This window comes from Leopardus geoffroyi, chromosome A3 (assembly GCF_018350155.1).
Source record: "Leopardus geoffroyi isolate Oge1 chromosome A3, O.geoffroyi_Oge1_pat1.0, whole genome shotgun sequence".
NCBI lineage: Eukaryota > Metazoa > Chordata > Mammalia > Carnivora > Felidae > Leopardus > Leopardus geoffroyi.
Window position 1 is genome coordinate 29,478,044 of NC_059336.1, and position 18,848 is coordinate 29,496,891.

General features: G+C 48.8%; 1 protein-coding gene across 1 annotated transcript in view; it reads left to right on the forward strand.

Moving 5' to 3' along the window:
* Positions 1-18,521, forward strand: part of TMC2 (transmembrane channel like 2) — a 56,724-nt gene extending 38,203 nt beyond the window's left edge. The window contains exons 14-19 of the mRNA XM_045447338.1: positions 1,962-2,029; positions 2,875-3,114; positions 9,490-9,615; positions 13,578-13,656; positions 14,486-14,603; positions 16,644-18,521. Coding sequence (XP_045303294.1) covers positions 1,962-2,029; positions 2,875-3,114; positions 9,490-9,615; positions 13,578-13,656; positions 14,486-14,603; positions 16,644-16,861 — 849 coding nt within the window. The 3' untranslated portion in view covers positions 16,862-18,521. The remainder of the gene's footprint in view (positions 1-1,961; positions 2,030-2,874; positions 3,115-9,489; positions 9,616-13,577; positions 13,657-14,485; positions 14,604-16,643) is intronic.
* Positions 18,522-18,848: the final 327 nt, after the last annotated feature.

The following is an 18,848-nucleotide window of genomic DNA, read 5'->3' on the forward strand; positions in this document are numbered from 1 at the left end:
CACCTACCTAGGAAACTGCTCGTTCTAAATGTGGGTCATTTCCCCTCTGGGTGGCCTTCTGTGATATGGCATTATCTCTGGCCTCATCCATCCTGTGTGTGGCTCTCTCACAACGCATCACTCGCTGACCCTGTAGTCACTGGTGTTGGGGGGGGGGGGGGCACTTTCCCTGAACTGAGCCCCATATCTTGTTTACCTGAGTCGTTTTCATCCTGGCCTGCAATAGAATTGGCCTGGCCTGGGTAAGGGCTCCAGTACAGGTTTGTATCATATTTTTTTTTTCTTTTAGTCACCAACCACAATGTTACACAAGCCTCTTCAACTCCTCCTCATAGCAAGGAAATCTTCATAATTTCATCTGAGAACAAGAGTAATGAACTTTATGCTCAAAGAGAATGCCATCTTTATTTTTTTATTTAAAAAATTTTTCAATCTTTATTTATTTCTTTTAATTTTTTTTTAACGTTTATTTATTTTTGAGACAGAGAGAGACAGAGCATGAATGGGGGAGGGGCAGAGGGAAAGAGACACAGAATCGGAAGCAGGCTCCGGGCTCCGAGCCATCAGCACAGAGCCCGATGCAGGGCTCAAACTCGTGAAACGCGAGATCATGACCTGAGCTGAAGTCGGCCGCTTAACGGACTGAGCCACCCAGGCGCCCCAAGGAAAAAAATTTTAATGTTCATTTTTATCTATTTTGTTTATGGAGGGGGGGGAGGGGCAAAGAGAGAATTCCAAGCAGGCTGTGCTCTGTCAGTGCAGAGCCTGACATGGGGCTCAATCTCACGAACCATGAGATCATGACCTGAGCCAGAATCAACAGTTGGATGCTCAACTGACTGAGCCACCCAGGCGCCCTGGGGTGAGGAAAAATTTTCTAACCAGGACACAAAACCCAGCAGATGAGAAGTTTTTAAAAATATTTTTGAATGTTAAATTTCAAATTTCTAAGATTTAACCCTCACGTATCTGGAATACGTATGTTTCCTCCTTTGATCCATGCCTGACCTTCCTTTCTCTCTCTCTTGACTTCTTCCTCCTCCTCCCCCCTGTCACCTTTGACCTCCATTCCCGAAGGACAAATGGGGAAGTCAGTTTAAGCATGCTGCATAAGGAGGACCGACTCCCTAGTGCTCAGACACTTTGCGTTCTTTCACATAGTTGACAGATCTCTGAAACTCTGAAAATCAGATTCAGGCTGAAAATAGGAATCTGGCTGAGCTCTTTCCTTTCCATGAACTGCTCTGAGACTAGAGGAAGGTGAAAAGGAGAAAAGAGAATTGAAAGTGGTTTAGTTATTTTGTTTGCTTGTTTGCTTTAAGGAAATGTTTATTATGTTTATTTATGTTTGAGAGAGAGAGAGAGAGACAGAGTGTGAGTGGGGGAGGGGCAGAGAGAGAGGGAGACTCAGAATCTGAAGCAGGCTCCAGGCTCTGAGCTGTCAGCCCGACACAGGGCTCGAACTCACAAGTGTGAGATCATGACCTAAGCAGAAGCCGGTTGCCTAACCGACTGAGCCACCCAGGTGCCCCTGCCTGTTTGCTTTCAAAACTATGGTGTTATTTGACTCCTCATCTGATTACTCGCATTTGGTTATTTATTCGATTTATGCCTCGGCTATAATTTCAAGGTCCATCTCTGATTAGAGCATTGATAAAATGTTCTCCTAGGGGCTAGTGCCCTCCCAAGAACACACTGTTGGCCTGCAATCCCTTAAAGGTAAAAATTCTCACTTTTTTCGTCGAAAAAGTCATTGGAAAAAATTTTAACTTTGAGAACTTCAAATCTTCTCTTGAAACGTGGAAAACGTGTTCAAGAAACAGAGCCGTGAAACCCAAGTTTCTTCAGTCACCAGAGCAGGCCCTTTGGGATAGAGTGGCCTTGGCTTAGCCAGTTGGCTGGTGATAGAGGCTGGCTGATACCTAACGGATTCCTTTCTCTCCGTCTGCCTCCCCCTGCAGCCCTCTTACGCTGAGTTCGATATCAGCGGAAATGTACTCGGTTTGATCTTCAATCAAGGAATGATCTGGTGAGCTCTGCATTTTCTATCTGGGGACCACCTCATCGGGGGAGTCAGAAAAGTGGCATCCCAGGCTTTGCCCCCCAGCTAGCTGGGGAGAGGCTGGACAAATCTTCAGACCTCTCTGAACTGCCTCTTTTGAGATGACAAATAGAGGGCAGGATGGGATGAGAACCAGGGCAGTGTCTGGCCAACCCATGTGCTACCATAGAGTGGGGAGGGAAGGAGAGTAGGAAGAAAGAGAGGGGAATGAGAAGGAGGAAGGAAAAAAGGAGGAAGTAGAGAGGGGAGGAAGGAGGAGAAAAAAAGGGAGAGAGGGAGGAGAAATAGAGGGGAAAGGAAAGAAAGAGGGAAGGAGGGAGAAAATAGGAAGGAGAGGAAGAGTAAAGGAGCCAAGGGGCTCCCTCCTCTGAGACACGAGTTGGAAGAAAAGGCTGCGTAACTTCAGCCAAAGACTTTCAAGACTTCCGAGGGCTCGCCGCAAGCCAGTGTCCAATGCTCTCAATTTAAGGACTTCAGATACTTTTCTGGGCAGCAATGCTGTTTTAGGGGGGGCCACGGAGAAATGGACAGGAGGCCAAAAAATTTGCTAGGTGCCTTGTGGTGAGACAGTGGTTAAATCCTGGCCAGAGCCCAAGCCGGGGGTGCTCAGAGCACCTCCTTCCCATGAGGAACCGGTGGCCAAGGCTTGGTGAGAAATGTCCTGCTTACGTGGGAGACCCCAGCCCTCGGGACCTGCAGGGAAAGCGGCTAGGCTTCGTGCTCCCAACCCCTCGGTCCCGTTTCCTCCTGTCTTCCTTCCCTGGCCTCTCCTGCTGTTGGGCCAACCAGGTGTGTGATGTCTGCCCTTCCAGGATGGGCTCCTTCTATGCCCCGGGACTGGTAGGCGTCAACGTGCTGCGTCTGCTGACCTCCATGTACTTCCAGTGCTGGGCGGTGATGAGCAGCAACGTCCCCCACGAGCGCGTGTTCAAAGCCTCCCGATCCAACAACTTCTACATGGGCCTCCTGCTGCTGGTGCTCTTCCTCAGCCTCCTGCCCGTGGCCTACGCCATCATGTCCCTCCCGCCCTCCTTTGACTGCGGGCCGTTCAGGTGCACAGGCTTAGTCACCCGGGAGCAGTTCCTCTCCCAAGGCAGCCCGCTCAGAGAGTGCTGGCTCAGAAGGCCAGGTCTAGCGTCACACCGGGCTGCGAAGGGCCATGGAGCCTTGGGCAAATCATCAGGGCTGTTCAATAGAGATTGTTGCAGGGCCGGAAGGGTTCTATGTCTGCGCGATCCAATATGGTAGCCACCAGCCACACGTGGCTACTGGGCACCTGAAATGAGGACCGAGAAACTAACTTTCTATACTTCATTACAATTCATTTTCACTGAAAGAACGAAAAACGTGGCCGAAGGCTACCATGTTGGACAGCACAGCTCTGGCCTTTTAACATCTGGATAATCTACCGCCCTGGATTACCTTACTGTAGCATGAGTAATGGGAGATATTCTGAAGACGAAATAACCATACATTTACAAGCGCCTTTCAAGCGTGAAGCAGCCACTGAGACCCTGGCCTGGGTCCCCACGCTCTGCAGAGCATTTGTCAGTGCTGTGGGCTCAGGGGATAAGCCGGACTAGTTTAGGGGGCTGGGCGTTGCGTAAAGAAATAAATAATTGCATAAGGAGGTACATTGAGAAGCCATATGCATCTGTTGCTATCTTTCCAAGTGTGAGGCCCCTTGGAAAGAAAGCCATCTCTCTACTTCGTAAGAAGGAGTTCTGTGGTTCAAGCAGTTTGGAACATGCTACCCCCTTCACCCGCCACCTTCTCACTTAGAAATGCTGGAGGCACACTCTTTATTAAAGGATTGGAAGAATCGTGTGATAAGATCACGAATGCACACCAGTGTCTCTAGCCTTATTGACCACAGACTCTTTCTTCATGTAACAACCATCCAGGGCCAGGAGTCAGGTGAGGCCAGGAAGGAAGCTCCATGAGGGTGTGATGTTTGCTTCCTTTCTCGCTGCTTCATACGCGGCGTCTAGAAGAGCACATCTGGTTTATGGTCACCACTCAAACTAGACCCTTCATGTCACAAAAATTCACTTGTACAGGGAGGGACTTAGGGTTCCAACCAGATCCAGGCAGGCAACATAAATGAACGAGATGGGCAGTATTGCATAACATAAAGTTTTTGCAAATAAAGTGTGATTGGAGCACAGCCACACCCACTTGCTTACTTCTAATCTACGGTTGTTTTCTCAATATAACAGCAGACTTGAGTCATTCCAACAGAGACCATCCAGTTCAAAAAGGCTGAGATTGTTATTATCTAGCTCTTTCCAGAAAAAAAAAAAAAAAATCACCAACCCCCTGACTTAGAGCATAGACTCTCGAGTCAGCTCTGTCATTTGCCAGCTGGGTCATCTTGAGAAGTTACTTAGCTCCCAACACCACAAGCTAATTGCCTCTAAGATGGAAACAACGGTAGTGCCTACCCCAGAGGGTTGTTTTGAAGATTTAGTGTATTATTTGCCAAGTACTTAAAGGAGCGTGCTAATCCATAGTAAGCCAAGCTTGAGCCCTGGCCAAACTGGAGGGGAGCTGGGACTCATAACAATGCTATGAGGTGGGAGGCATTATCTACACAAGGGCTTAGCTAACTTTTTCTGCAAAAAGCCTGAGAGCAAATACTTTAGGCTTTAGGAACCAAGAGGAAAAATCAAGCATATCACGTAAGTACTGATATAACAAGAGAAAGAGATGGCCACAAAGTTTTTGTTGACGAAATTCAAGATAGGACGACAAGAGAGAGTAATTTTTTGTAATATAGGTCTACCAGTGAAAAGAATGGAGTTCTTTTATGAGAGGGGGCGATAATAGTTCACATAAGAGAGGCTCAAAGTTACTGTTCCCCCGTCATCAAACGTCAATTTCACCGCTCAGATGGCCACCTTTGCCGCCCGCATCCATCACTATACCAGACGTGACGACACATCTCCTCCCATAGGAAACCAATTGCCAGTAAGCTTTCCTGCTGCTAAGCCATCGAACTGCTGTGCAGTAGGGCAAGTCAGAATGCTGGCTTCTATCTCTTTCTTTTTTTAAACGTTTTGTGTATTTAACTAATCTCTACACTCCACGTGGGGCTCAAACTCACGACCCTGAGATCAAGAGTCACACGCTCCTCCAACTGAGCGAGCCAGGCGCCCCTGGGCTTCTGTCTCTGACAAAAAAGCGTACATGTTGGAAAAGGACTAAGTCATGAGAGCGAAAGAAGTTCACCATCGACACTACTGATGGCGATTGCGCGTGACAGAGTCATCTATTTTCGGCAAATTACCTACAGCTGAATAAGAGAATGAATAACCATAGTCTGCACACATCCAACATTTCACAAGCTTTGTCAATTTGTCCAGCTAAGCCGTCTTCTACTCTACACATACTTCGACCGTTATCAGCTACAGCACGTCTTAGCAGATCCATTTCATTTCACCCACACTGAATTCCATTCCATTCAATGGAATGGGTACATTCTCGATGGAATTCGGGACTAGTTGTACCAGATTAGGGTTTACTTAACTTCTTTCAGAAATTTTCAGCCAAATTTGTTCCACACAGTGTATTCGCAGAAATCAGTCCTTCAGCCACTTCAAACTTGGCATTAATTCCTCAAATGAACAACTGAGTTGCATCAGTAACATCTATGGACCCGTCAAGAGCCAAAGAAAAGCACTCGAAGTCATTTGCCGTCCTTTGAATACGGCGTTGCTCTCAGTGTCCTCAACTCTTCCAGCAGCTGCTTTTGCCGGAAACTCTAAAAGTCTTAAGTAAGTTTCTTTTCTCCAGATGCATTTCTTCAGCTCCTGCAATCAAACGCAATTTAATTACTGCACCACTGGTCAGTGACGAACATAATTTTGGAAAGCGGAGGAAGGGGGGGGGGGGTGGTCCTTGCTATATAGAGAACAGAGAGCTTAGCTGAATTATGTCCAACAAGTATATGGAAATCTGAATTTATAAATCATGAACTTGCATGTTTGGCTAAGGAGACTTCTAAGCAAAGTGTTGAAGGTGCAGCCTGGTTTCTTCTTGCTTTAAACTGAAATGGGGCGCCTGGGTGGCTGCAATCGGTTAAGCGTCCGACTTCAGCCGGGTCACACGATCTCGCGGTCCGTGAATTCGAACCCCGCATCGGGCTCTGGGCTGATGGCTCAGAGCCTGGAGCCTGTTTTGGATTCTGTGTCTCCCTCTCTCTCTGCCCCTCCCCCGTTCATGCTCTGTCTCTCTCTGTCCCAAAAATAAATAAACGTTGAAAAAAAATTTTTTTAACTGAAATGTGAGAGGAAAGAGATAAATTGAGAAAAGAGCTGACTAGAGAAAAGGAACCAGAACTTGATGATTTGGGAAAACCTTATCCAGATTGAAAAAGACCCTAAAAACGAATTCATGGTCAGGAAAGCACACTCAAAAGAGAAAACGAAGGGGCAGCCTGGGCAACTTTTTGCTAGTGCTTCTGAAGAATCAAAAAACCTGAATATTCATTCATGCAGAGGATTTTTTTTAAGCTTGTGACTGGGATCCTCTCAACCACCCCAGCGGAAGCCAAAAGTAGAGATAGAATTCTCCAGGAAAGATCTGGGTACCACCCTCTGGTCTAAGGGGCTGAATTCCCACAACCTACATGGAAGACCCACCAGGTACTTAAGAATGTTATATAAGCCGGGGCTCTGGGGTGGCTCAGTCGGTTGAGCATCTGGCCTCGGCTCAGGTCATGATCTCACAGTTCATGAGTTCAAGCCCCGCATCGGACTCTGTGCTAACAGCTCAGAGCCTGGAGCCTGCTTCGGATTCTGTGTCCCCCTCCCTCTCTGCTCCTCCCCTGCTCATGCTCTGTCTCTCTCTCTCTCCCTCAAAAATAAATTTAAAAAATTTAAAAAATTTTTAAGAATGTCATATAAGCCAGCTTTAACTGTTATCTTATGGCCGACTGACCAGTGTATTCGTGGAGTAAAGAACTTGTTTTCTGGTTTCCCCGGTCCACAGATAGAGAAGAATTTTGCTCCAAGATGAATCCTATCCAGAGTCACATCTATACCTGATTTAGATGATGAAATTTGGGACTTTTGAGCTGATGATGTTTAGATGAGATTTTGGACTTTGGGTTGATGCCATAATGGGTCGCAACTTTGGGGGAGGAAGGGAAGGCAAAGAATGTGTTTTGCAGGTGGGACAAATGTGAATCTTCAGGGACCAGAGAGGATGCAGTGGTGGGTTGAATAACGGCTCCCCAAAATATTTATGTCCTAATCCCTGCAACCTGCGGGTGGTAGCTTATTCAGCAAATGGGCCTTTGCCAATGTGATTAAGGATCTTGGGATGGGGAGATTATCCTAGATTATCCAGGTGAGTCCTAAATCACGAGTGTCCTTATTAGAAGGAGACAGAGGGAGATTTGACCACAGAAAAACCAGAAAGTGATGTGACCATGGAAGCAGAGAGAGATTTGAAGATTCTATGGCACCGGCTTTGAAGAAAGAGGAAGGGGCCATGAGCCAAAGAATGTAAGGAGTAAAGCTCTAGATACTGAAAAAAGGCAAGGAAACAGATTCTCCCCTGGAACCTCCCTCTGAAGGGAGCGCAGCCATGCCCAACGCCTTGGTTTCAACCCAGAGAAATACGTCAGACTTCTGGCTTCTAGAACGATAAGAGAACAAATTTGTATTATTTGAAGTCACCCGTGTGGGAATCTGTTGTAGCGCATACTGGAAACTAATACATCATCTAATACATCACGATTCAAGGACAAAATAACCCATGCTTGACTGTGACTTAAAATCAGAACACGTGAGATTTGCTTTTCTTGTGTTTACATGACGGGTAGGTGCTGATAATAATAAAAAATTAATTACCTGTCATAATATGGTCATACGCATGGCACTTGAAATGCTGTCATTATAACTGCATCAGGGCAATTCATAGTTTGCTGTGCGATAGCACTAAGCATTGAGATGGCGACAAATGGTCTCGGACCCAACTATTCATCGTCTGCCATCGTAGCACAAAAACAACCCTAGACCATATATAAAGAAATGAGCGTGGCTGTGTTCCAATAACATTTTCCCTACTGACACCGAAATGTGAATTTCCTACTTCAGTTTCTATGGATCACAAAATATTCTTCTTCCCCCCCCCCCCCAACCATTTAAGTACATAAAAAACATTCTTCATTTTTGGGCCATATGAAAATAACAAGCCAAATCTGGCTCGTAGACCATTATTTGCCAATCCTTGATCAATACTTCCCAGAAGAGAAAAATGAAGCTTCTGGCTATAACATTTTGGAGGGCACTTACAGTCTGACAGTCCCATACACAATGTTGTATATAAATTCATATCTATGTCCTCTAAACTACCCTCGGGGGCAAATACTATTATTATACTTATAATCCCATATTATACTATATTATTATTATACTATATTATACAGAAGAGGCGACTAAGGAAGAGAAATTTTCAGTACCTTGGCCAAAGATATCAAACCTCCGCAGCACTGTCCAATAAAATTTTCTATGCGAGGGAAAACATTTCACATCTCCTCTTCAAATACAGTAGCTACAAATCATATGACTACCGAGCACTTGAAATGAGGGACTAAAACCCTGAATTTTTAGTTTTACTTAATGCTTAGTTTCTTTTCAATAGCTACACTGGACAATACTGCTCTAACGGGGAGAGTGAAGGAACAGATAGACACAGGAAGAAAGAGAATAAGTAAATTATCCACGGTGTCCCACGCTAATAAATGAAGGAGCAAGGACTTGAAGCAGGAATTTCAAGCCCTAAAGTCCATTGTCTTGGCACTGAAACGACCAGCCAAAGCTAGCAGTGGACCATGATTTCTGGGCAGGTGCTTGTGGAAGTCAGTCTACGTAGAGGTTCTTAGGTATTTGAAGAAAATCGAAATTACCGCTGTGACCCGTCCAGGAGCCCGTCCCAGGTGGTCCATTCTCCTGAAACTATAATCTGAAGACTGATTGTAGGTGTTTTTGAGAGTCACCATGAGGTTGTCTATCACGTAAGCCTCTGGAGAACTGTTTCCAAGCCAGGGGGTCCAGAGGGAGCTCCATGTTGGGCTTACGGCTGCATCTCGCAGGCAGTTTTCTCCCACGAGAGTGTCGTAGAAAACCCATTTCATCTTGTGGAGGAAGGTATCAGACACAGGAGACCCATGCGGTCTGAGAAGTTTTGAGGGACCAGGGGCCAGCATGAAGCTGGCGAACCAGGGCTCTGCCCCAGCTCTAAACCATAGCCAAATGGCAGCTCCTCGTGGGGCATTTTTCACCTGCAGCCCATTTGGAGCAGAGCTCTGGGTTTTCCAGGGAAGCAGGGGTGAGTGGCAGCTTTGGACACACAGGGGCAGGGGCACAGTTGTGTGTCAAGCGAGCTTTCTGACGTGCCGTAATGTATTCTCTCTACAGTGGGAAAAACAGAATGTATGACGTCATCCAAGAGACGATTGAAAATGATTTTCCAACCTTCCTGGGCAAGATCTTTGCTTTCCTCGCCAACCCTGGCCTGATCATCCCAGCCATCCTGCTGATGTTGTAAGTCAGCCAGGGCCCCTCCCCTTGCCCTTGAGACTCCCCTGGTGGGTCCTCCTTTCCTGCCCTCTTACTTAATCTACACTTCCCAGAGGCAGAGCCCAAGACGAAGACTCGAACGCAAATAGTTAATTGGTGAGGGAAGAAGGTCATTATCACTGGGATGATTTTAATGTGGATGTGGATAGGGGTTGGGGGTGGGTGCTCTGGGAAACAGTGTGTCTGAGTCATCCTGCTCAAGGGTGAGGGATGGGGCTTTCGTAGACCAGCACCCATCGGTCACTGGTTGGGTGAGATCAAAGGGGAGAGGGGTTGTTTCCTCAGCCATTTGAGTCAGGTGCATTCGCGGGTAGAACGGATTCCGCAGGGGAATGGAAGGGAAACTCCAGGCACAGAGGTGAAGGAACCGGCAGTTGTAAGTCTTTTGGGGAGCACGCTGAAAGACGGGGTCCAAGGAATACAGATGGGCAAGCCAGTATTTTGCAGCACCCTCCTAAACGTTCGCTAGAAATATCAAAGATTTCTGGGCTCTGAGTCTCTGAGGGCTGATTCAGCCTGTCCCTGGCTGGGCCCCGGGAGGACTTCTCCACAGGGCACGCCGTGCACCTGCACATTTGGGTCTCACCACTCTCCCTCCCAAAGACTGAGAAAGCCCCGAGGACAGTGGGTGGGTTTGATGATTTCTGTACCCCCAACACCCGCCTAGGCCGTAGGAAGTAAATGACAAATAGTCAAGGAAGGAACGAGGGAAGAGAGAAAAAGAAGGGGGGAAGCAAGAGTCCTGAATTTGAATTACTGTCATCAACAATGTTCTAGTGAGGGGCGCCTGGGTGGCTCAGTCGGTCAAGCGTTCGACTTCAGCTCAGGTCATGATCTCACAGTTTGTGAGTTCGAGTCCCGCATCGGGCTCTGTGCTGACAGCTCAGAGCCTGGAGCCTGCTTCTAATTCTGTGCCTGCCTCTCTCTCTGCCCCTCCCCTATTCATACTCTATCTGTGGCTCAAAAATAAATAAATGTTGGGGCACCTGGGTGGCTCAATCGGTTAAGCGCCCAACTTCGGTCTCATGGTTCATGGGTTTAAGCCCCATGTCGGGCTCTGTGCAGACAGCTCAGAGCCTGGAGCCTGCTTCGGATTCTGTGTCTCCCTCTCTCTGCCCCTTCCCCAGCTCACACTTTGTCTCTCTGTCTCTCTCAAAACTAAATAAACGTTAAAAAAAAATTTTTAATAAAGGTAAAAAAAATTTTAATGTACTAGTGAAAATATTAGGGCATTTTTCTTCATAAAAATCTTTTTTTGGCATGCTTTTTTTTTTTTAATTGTGAAATATTCCTGGGGCACCTGGGTAGCTCAGTCAGTTAAGCATCAGACTTTGGCTCGAGGTTTGTGGGTCTGAGCCCCGCGTCGGGCTCTGTGCTGACAGCTCAGAGCCTGGAGCCTGCTTCGGATTCTGTGTCTCCCCCCCCCCCCCCCGCTCTCTCTGCCCTTCCCCCATTCGCACTCTGTCTCTCTCTCTCAAAAATAAATAAACATTAAAAAAAATTATGTAGGGGCGTGTGGGTGGCTCAGTCGGTTGAGCATCCGACTTCAGCTCAGGTCACGATCTCGCGGTCCATGAGTTCGAGCCCCGCATCAGGCTCTGGGCTGGTGGCTCAGAGCCTGGATCCTTCCGATTCTGTGTCTCCCTCTCTCTCTGCCCCTCCCCTGTTCATGCTCTGTCTCTCTCTGTCTCAAAAATAAATAAATGTTAAAAAAAATTTTTTTAATAAAAAAATTAAAAAAAATTATGTATTGTGAAATATTCCTAACCTACAGAAAAGTAGAGACAACCATGAACATGATTCCAAGAGTAAACAGATGTTAATATTTTGCACTGTTTGCTTCAGATCTGTCACTTTCCACGAAATAAAATGTTACAGATAACACTTCAAGTCCCACCTAATCCTGCTCTCTCCCTCCCTCTCTCTCTGTCTCCCAAAGTAACCGCTCTTGGAACCATTTGCACGCATGGTTTGGTATTTTCATCACGTTGGCCGTGTCCTATTGTCTTCTGGGCTTTAAATTCTTTCGTGAATGGTTCACCCAGCATAGCTTTCCTCACTCAACATTATGTTTGGGGAATACATGGGCACACATTTTAATGGCTCTACTCCCATCTGCTGTATGATTAAACCACAGTTTATCCACCCCTCTGCCTAGAGGTGGGTAGATTGTTTCCACTTTTTTGCTACTGCAGATGTGGTCGTTGGGCAAATGTGAGGGATTCCCTAGGACAGACCACGGGAAGTGGAGTAGGGAATTGTGGGTATGAGTTTCTTCAGTCTTTCTATTTTATTTTATTTTATTTTATTTTATTTTATTTTGTTTTATTTTATGTATGTATGTATTTATTTGAGAGAGAGAGAGAGAGAGAGAGAGGCAGAGCAGGCGAAGGGCAGAGAAGAGAGGGAGACACAGAATCCGAAGCAGGCTCCAGGCTCCGAGCTGTCAGCACAGAGCCTGACACGGGGCTCGAACTCACGGACCATGAGATCATGATCTGAGCCAAAGTCCAGACACATAACCGACTGAGCCACCCGGGCGCCCCTTTCCAGTCCTTTTAAATAGTGCTGAAGTGCTCCCCCAAATAGGTGTATTTCCTCCCATCCTTGATTGGAACATCAGCCTCTCTCACCCTGGCCTGAGAGAGAGAGGACTGGGGTGATGGTGACAACCTGGCCTATGCCTTGACCGCCTGAGGAAATTCTGGAACCCACACACCAAGCCTGACCCTTGCAGGTGGTACCAGGAATTGCTAAATTTGGGGACGGAGGGACACAGCCACCCATGAGGATTTCACCCTCTCCCACCTCCGATTCCTCTCTAATAAATAGGTTGTTAACTAGGAGAGAAGGTGAGGCCTGGCACAACAGATTCCGCCCCCCCCGCCTGTCCTCCCTTCTCTCCTCTGAGTCTCTGCTGCAGGAGGCTCCCACGACAGTCTGGGGCCCACGCTGTGCCCCGACGACAAGGTGACTCCTCCCCTCTGACTGGAGTTGCCCTGAGCGGGCCCCACCCAGAGGGGAAAGCTTAGAAGACCCAAGCCCGAGCAGCTAAGGCTTGAAATCCAGGGAGAAAAGTGACAAATAAGGATGAACCACGAAAGCCCCTAAGGAACAGGCCGACACAGCACCCCATCCGGGTGGCACCTCGGCTTTTGTGGCCCCTGCCCTCTCAGGTGGTGCACCCAAGTCACACACACCCCCCCCCCCCCCCCCAATCTCAGGTCCTGTGAAAGGGAAGCCCAAGCTCTGGCCTCAAAGGACGCCTAGGCAGCCAGTAGGAGCTGGACCTTCAAAACCATCAGCCCAAGACAGTGCTCCCTAAGCAGGGACCTCCAGGACTTCGGCAGCTGTGTTTTCAAGCAACCTTGGAGCAGGCACCTAGCGCCCAGACTCTCCTCTCTCAGCCCTCGAGGCCTGTGGAAAAGAGCTTTAGCTAAATGCGGGCTCCCCCAAGAACTGATAGATGGGGCCACCTCGGGCAAACTCCTTAACGTCTCACCATTCCAGGTTGCTGATCTGGAAAAGATCGTCCTTTCTACCTCATGGGGTTTTGGTGAAGACCGCTGAGATGTGGAGTGGGATGCACGTGGCGCGGAGCCTGACACAGGGCAGGTACCCGGGAAGCGGGGTCAGGAGGCCCTGCCCCTCCCCCACCTCTTCAGATTTCCAAGAAGGGAAAGCTTTACTGAGCGCTCTGAGAGCTAAAAATGTGTATGTCATTTCCACATGCAATGAAACAGAAGGCAGAGGTGTCCAGAACCTCCCCCGCACTAAGTGGAGACAGGAGAGTAGCTGTTCTATCCCTCCAGCCTGCCCAGAGGCAACCTACTCCAGGAAGCCGGCCTTGATTCCTCTGGAAGGGGTCCAGCTCTTGTCACTTTCCAAGACTGCGGAATCACAGGAGGCTCACTTTTCTCTTGCAGCCTGGCCATCTACTACCTGAACTCGGTTTCCAAAAGCCTCTCCCGAGCGAATGCCCAGCTGAGAAAGAAAATCCAAGCGGTGAGTCTGTCGGGAGTCTTCGCTCAAACAGATGTCACGTTTTTGTTTTCTGCTGATTCGCTCTTTGAGCCCAGTTGTACGATCTACATGGCTTTCTTCTAAACGAAATCCCAAACTATCCTTATTGCAGGAAGCCTTGTAAGATTGGACAACACGCATTTATGTTCTGGGGGGCACACAATAATAACGCCTTCGATCTGGAGAGGTTGCTAATGAACAGGAGAAATTCAATAAAACCAGTAAAAATTTCAGTAAAACCAGTACCCATAATAATACCTACAGTTTAAAGCTAACACAGTAAACACTAGAGAAAATATTGTCAAAATGACTTAGTGCTTGCGCCCAGGGCCTAAGGGGTCTCTTAAACCCCTCGCCACTGTTTCTCTCTCTCTCTCTCCCTCTCTCCACCAGCTGACTTCTGACAGCTCTTTTCCACTCTCCCAGCCCCCAAACCCCTCCTACACATGGGAAAGGGCAGACCCCAACCCTCTCTGAGCCTTGTCCTCCTGGCTCCTTGCCCCCCGCTTCTGGAATAATCTCATTTGCCTCACAGCCACTTCCTTATCCACATCTCCCTCTGTTAATCTCACCATCCTCCTGCCCAGATTCCAGAAAGCCTTGAAATGGAGGACTGGCGAGGTTTCTGTCCTCCCCTGGCCAGATGTTCCTTCAAATACTGTGCAAACCTGAGTCTTGGGCTGTCCCTCTTCAACCAGTGGTGAGGACCGACAAGAACTGAATACGGAGTCCTTGTCCCCCTAGATCTCAACATCCTAGGCTCTGAGCCTCAAACACTCGTTTCCCTGAGAACTAACTATTTCTCCTGCAGCTCCGTGAAGTTGAGAAGAGCCACAAATCTGTCAAAGGCAGGACCACAGCCAGAGATTCAGAGGACACAGCTAAAGGCAACTCCAAAAATGCCACCCAGCTCCAACTCACCAAAGAAGGTAAATTCTAGGGGTGAGTGGAAGGCTCAGTCACTTGAACATCTGACTCTTGATTTTGGCTCAGGTCATGATCTCACGGGTTTGTGGGTTCGAGCCCTGCGTCGCGCTCTGTGCTGACAGCTCGGAGCCTGGAGCCTGCTTCCGATTCTGTGTCTCCCTCTCTCTCTCTACCCCTCCCCTGCTCATGCTCTGTCTCTCTCTGTCTCAAAAATAAACATTAAGGGGCGCCTGGGTGGCGCAGTCGGTTGAGCGTCCGACTTCAGCCAGGTCACGATCTCGCGGTCCGTGAGTTCGAGCCCCGCGTCAGGCTCTGGGCTGATGGCTCAGAGCCTGGAGCCTGTTTCCGATTCTGTGTCTCCCTCTCTCTCTGCCCCTCCCCCGTTCATGCTCTGTCTCTCTCTGTCCCAAAAATAAATAAACATTGAAAAAAAAAATTAAAAAAAATAAATAAATAAACATTAAAAGAAAAATTTAGTGTCCAGGGATGAGATGCAGAAGAGTGACTGGCTGGCAGCTTATTGTAAAGCTGAAGAAAATATTTGAAATCTTCTCAGTTTCCCACATGGGACAGGAAATGGAGTAAATGCAATGTTATGTTGTAATTTCACCAGCAGAAGTGAGACCAAAAAATGGAACGGACGTATCTGGGCGCCAATAGACTTAAGTGTGGAAGGGGAAAAAAATAGATGTACAAAAGGTTTTCTATGAGAAACCAAGAAACGCACACTGGTTTGGCAGTGGTAGTCTCATGGCCCCCACAGTCCCAATGTGCCTGTCCCTCTTACCCACTCCTTCCCCGCCCTGCTCTTCTGGCTGTTGCTTTCAAGCCTGCCCTTCTCCAAATTTGAGTTTTCAGGGGCCCCTGGGTGGCTCAGCCGGTTAAGCATCCGACTTTAGCTCAGGTCACGATCTCAGGGTTCGTGGGTTCGAACCTGCTGCTGGGGCAGAACCTGCTTCGGATCCTTTGTCCCCCTCTCCGTCTCCCCCTCCCCAACCCCCAACCAGACGCACGTGCCCTCCTCTGTCTCTCAAAAACAAACACTTAAAAAACTTTTTTGAATTTTTATTACAAATCTAAAGCCCTTTCAATTGTGTACTGAGTAACTCAGCAGTGCAGTGTTTGATGTTTAAATAGTTAGCGTGATCTAGAACACATCAGCGGGAGTAGGCTGGCGGGGGAGCGCCTAGGAAGATGGCCAGCATTTCATCTGAAAAACTCATGGCCTCCATCGCTGCCCTCACTTAGCTTCTCTTCTTGAAGAATTCGCTAGAATGATACCAGTTACTGTAACAAACAGGCCCAAACAACTAATGACTCAAACACAATGAAAGTTTCCTTCTCACTCCACGTAAAGTCCAAATTGGGTGTTTCACCCGATGGCCACTTTCTTCGCAAGTGACACCCGCAGGGACGCTGGCTCTTTCCATCCCGTGACTCCACCCGCATCAGGTTGGTGCAGGGAGAAGAGGCCAGAGGACACCTGAAAGTGGGGCTGGGCAAAGCCTGGACTTCAGTCACAGGCCACATTCACCCACCGTGAGAACCTAGTCCATTTCTGTGTCCCAGGAACTGGGTCTGGTTAAGAACGTGCCAACAATTGCCCCGAGGTCAGAGTGAGGGGAAGAGAAGGACACGGGTAAGCGAAAGCACTGGAAATTGGATATGATGCCACACAGGTTGCAAAGGCCCTTCCAGCATCGTCTGTGGCCCTGTCAGCCACCTGGGAGGCTGTTATTATCATCCCAACGTCATGCTCAAGAGAACCCAGGCTCAGGGAGTCCAGCTTAAGGCCAACATTCGAAATCTAGCTCTCCGGCCAGCAGACCATATTCCTCCGGCAGATCCGTTTATGCTAAGGCTAGGCCGAGGCCCAATAGTGGCCCCCAGACACCTAAGGGCCACCTGACCATTGTCACATGACCAGATGGGACTGAAATCCACAAGCCGAGCAGGGCAGCTCCAGAAGGACTCCGATTCGATAGCAAGAAACTGAAGCAAATCCTCCCACGCCCTCATTCTTGTCTTGGTTCCTTTTCCAGGGACCACGCCTCACTCTGCCAGCCAAAGCCAGACCGCAGGCAAGAAGGCCCAGGATCCTGGGATCTCTAGTTCTGCCAGCAGGATCACGCTGCCTGTCTCCCAGCACCTCCCCGTATCTCGGCCTCCTGGAGTCAGACCAGATTCTGGCCAACCTCGGCCTCAGACCCATCCTTGGAGGTCAGCCTCTGGAAAGAGCGCTCCCAGACCTCCCCACTGATAGCAGGGATACACAAGCACCATTCTGGGGCTGATCCTTGGGCCCCGCCAGCTCACACACCCAAAACGATATTCTCTCTTCCTCTCTCTCTCATGCACACACACACACACACACACACACACACACACACACGATACCCATGCACGCACGTTCTCTCTCCTCTCATTGAATGTGGGAATTTCAATTACTTAGTCTCAGGCACTTGTTGGCCACCACAACTGGAGGACAATGGCTTCATCCACTCTTTAGGGGAGCTGAGCCTCCCGACTCCCCCTAAACTGCCTTTCCTAGTATCTTGGTTCAGGCAGCCTGGACCTTGAACTCACCATGGTTCTCTGGGCTCCAGACTTTGGGAGGAGGGACCAGGGCCATGATCATCACCACAGACTTTGTCATGGCACCCATGTTGGGACCCTGGTTTCTGCTAACCTTATGTGAGGAGGGGCCCACATTCCTAACTGTCAGCCCTATCCAAAGGAGATGAGGCGGTTTAAATAAAAGGTACAAGAAAGCACTGAAAACAAAGGTAAATGAGCCAAAGTGCAGCCATGGTGAGTGGGAAGATGGTTCTCCCCCAGAACCCAGCCTGAGGGGAGCTGAGGCCATTAAGCAGCAAAAAATGCATCGGAGCCTTCTAGCAGCAAGGCAACGAGCAAGTGTTTCTTCCAACCGAAGAGGACTTAGATTGCTCGGGGCAGAAAATCCTTCTCAAGCATCAAATTCTAAAAAGAATTTGATAGTCTGCTTATTGTCTAGGGAATGCTGAAGATGGTTTCTCTGAGGAGTTTTGCAAAGGATGCAATGCAATCGCCTTGTCTGGCGATTCGATGTTCAGCTAGCATCATTATGCGGTTCTCTGCAAAATGTCTCCTCGGGGGCATAAGCCAGGGAGCCCCAAGCCACGGAGAAGGCCTCGCCAGCAAGGACAGAGGCTCGGCAGGGAGCGAGTCACAGCCCAGGACACTGACAGCGCAGGTATCCTGCAGGTGGTTTCCTCCCCTCCTCTGCCCCTTGTTCCCAGCCCCCCGTGAGCCATGTGGCTTCAGAATCATCTCATGCCTGGTCTCTGAGTGCTCTAAGGGGAGTCCTCTCCCCGACCCACGTGCAGGGGGAACCACGGCCCCAGGGGTTTTCAGGAGAAGCCCCCACACCTTGGAGGTCAGGCAAAGTCCTGGTGGGGAGATGGAGATTTTATAGAGATTTCATAAGCTATAAATTAAAATAAGTCCCAGGTTCTCTCCCACTTCCTTCCCCTTCCCAGCCCAGCATCAACGCTTCACATGTGACCTGGAACGGAGTGGGAACGGGGACCACATGATGGGGAGAAACAGATCAGTTCTTCCTCCCCTATCTCCGGGCGAGGCTAACAAAGATGTTTGTGGAACTCAGGTCCAACCCTCAATCCCAAACTCTTGTGTGTCATGTGCCTTCTGGGAGGACATAATCTGGTCCTGAGCTTACTACCTACCTGACCCCTCGACATGCGAATCCAGGCTGCCTAACCCAACCACCCAGGACTGGGAGGTCAGACACCTGACCTTCAGAGTCACCCGCCTAGATAATGCCAGCCCCTGGGGAGGGGAACGAGAGGGGCCTGAGTCATCAGCCTCCTAGTGATCCCTGTCCGGCTCCCGATGGCTACCCAGATGCCTAAGCACCCACTATAAACACAAACACACTATCCTTTTCTTTTTTTTTAAGATTTATTTTTGAGAGAGAGTGCAAACGGGGGAGGGGCAGAGAGAGAGGCAGTCAGAGGATCCAAAGCAGGCTCTTTGCTCACAGCAGTGAGCCCGATTCGGGGCTTGAACTCACAAACCGGGAGATCATGCCCTGAGCCCAAGTGGGACGCTCAAACGACTGAGCCACCCAGGTGCCCCACAAACACTTTATCCTGTCCTGAAGATGCACAATTTTATGTGAGGGAGTGTATTTGTTGTCTGTTTCTGCACAACAGATTACCCCCCAAACTTAGCAACTTCAACAC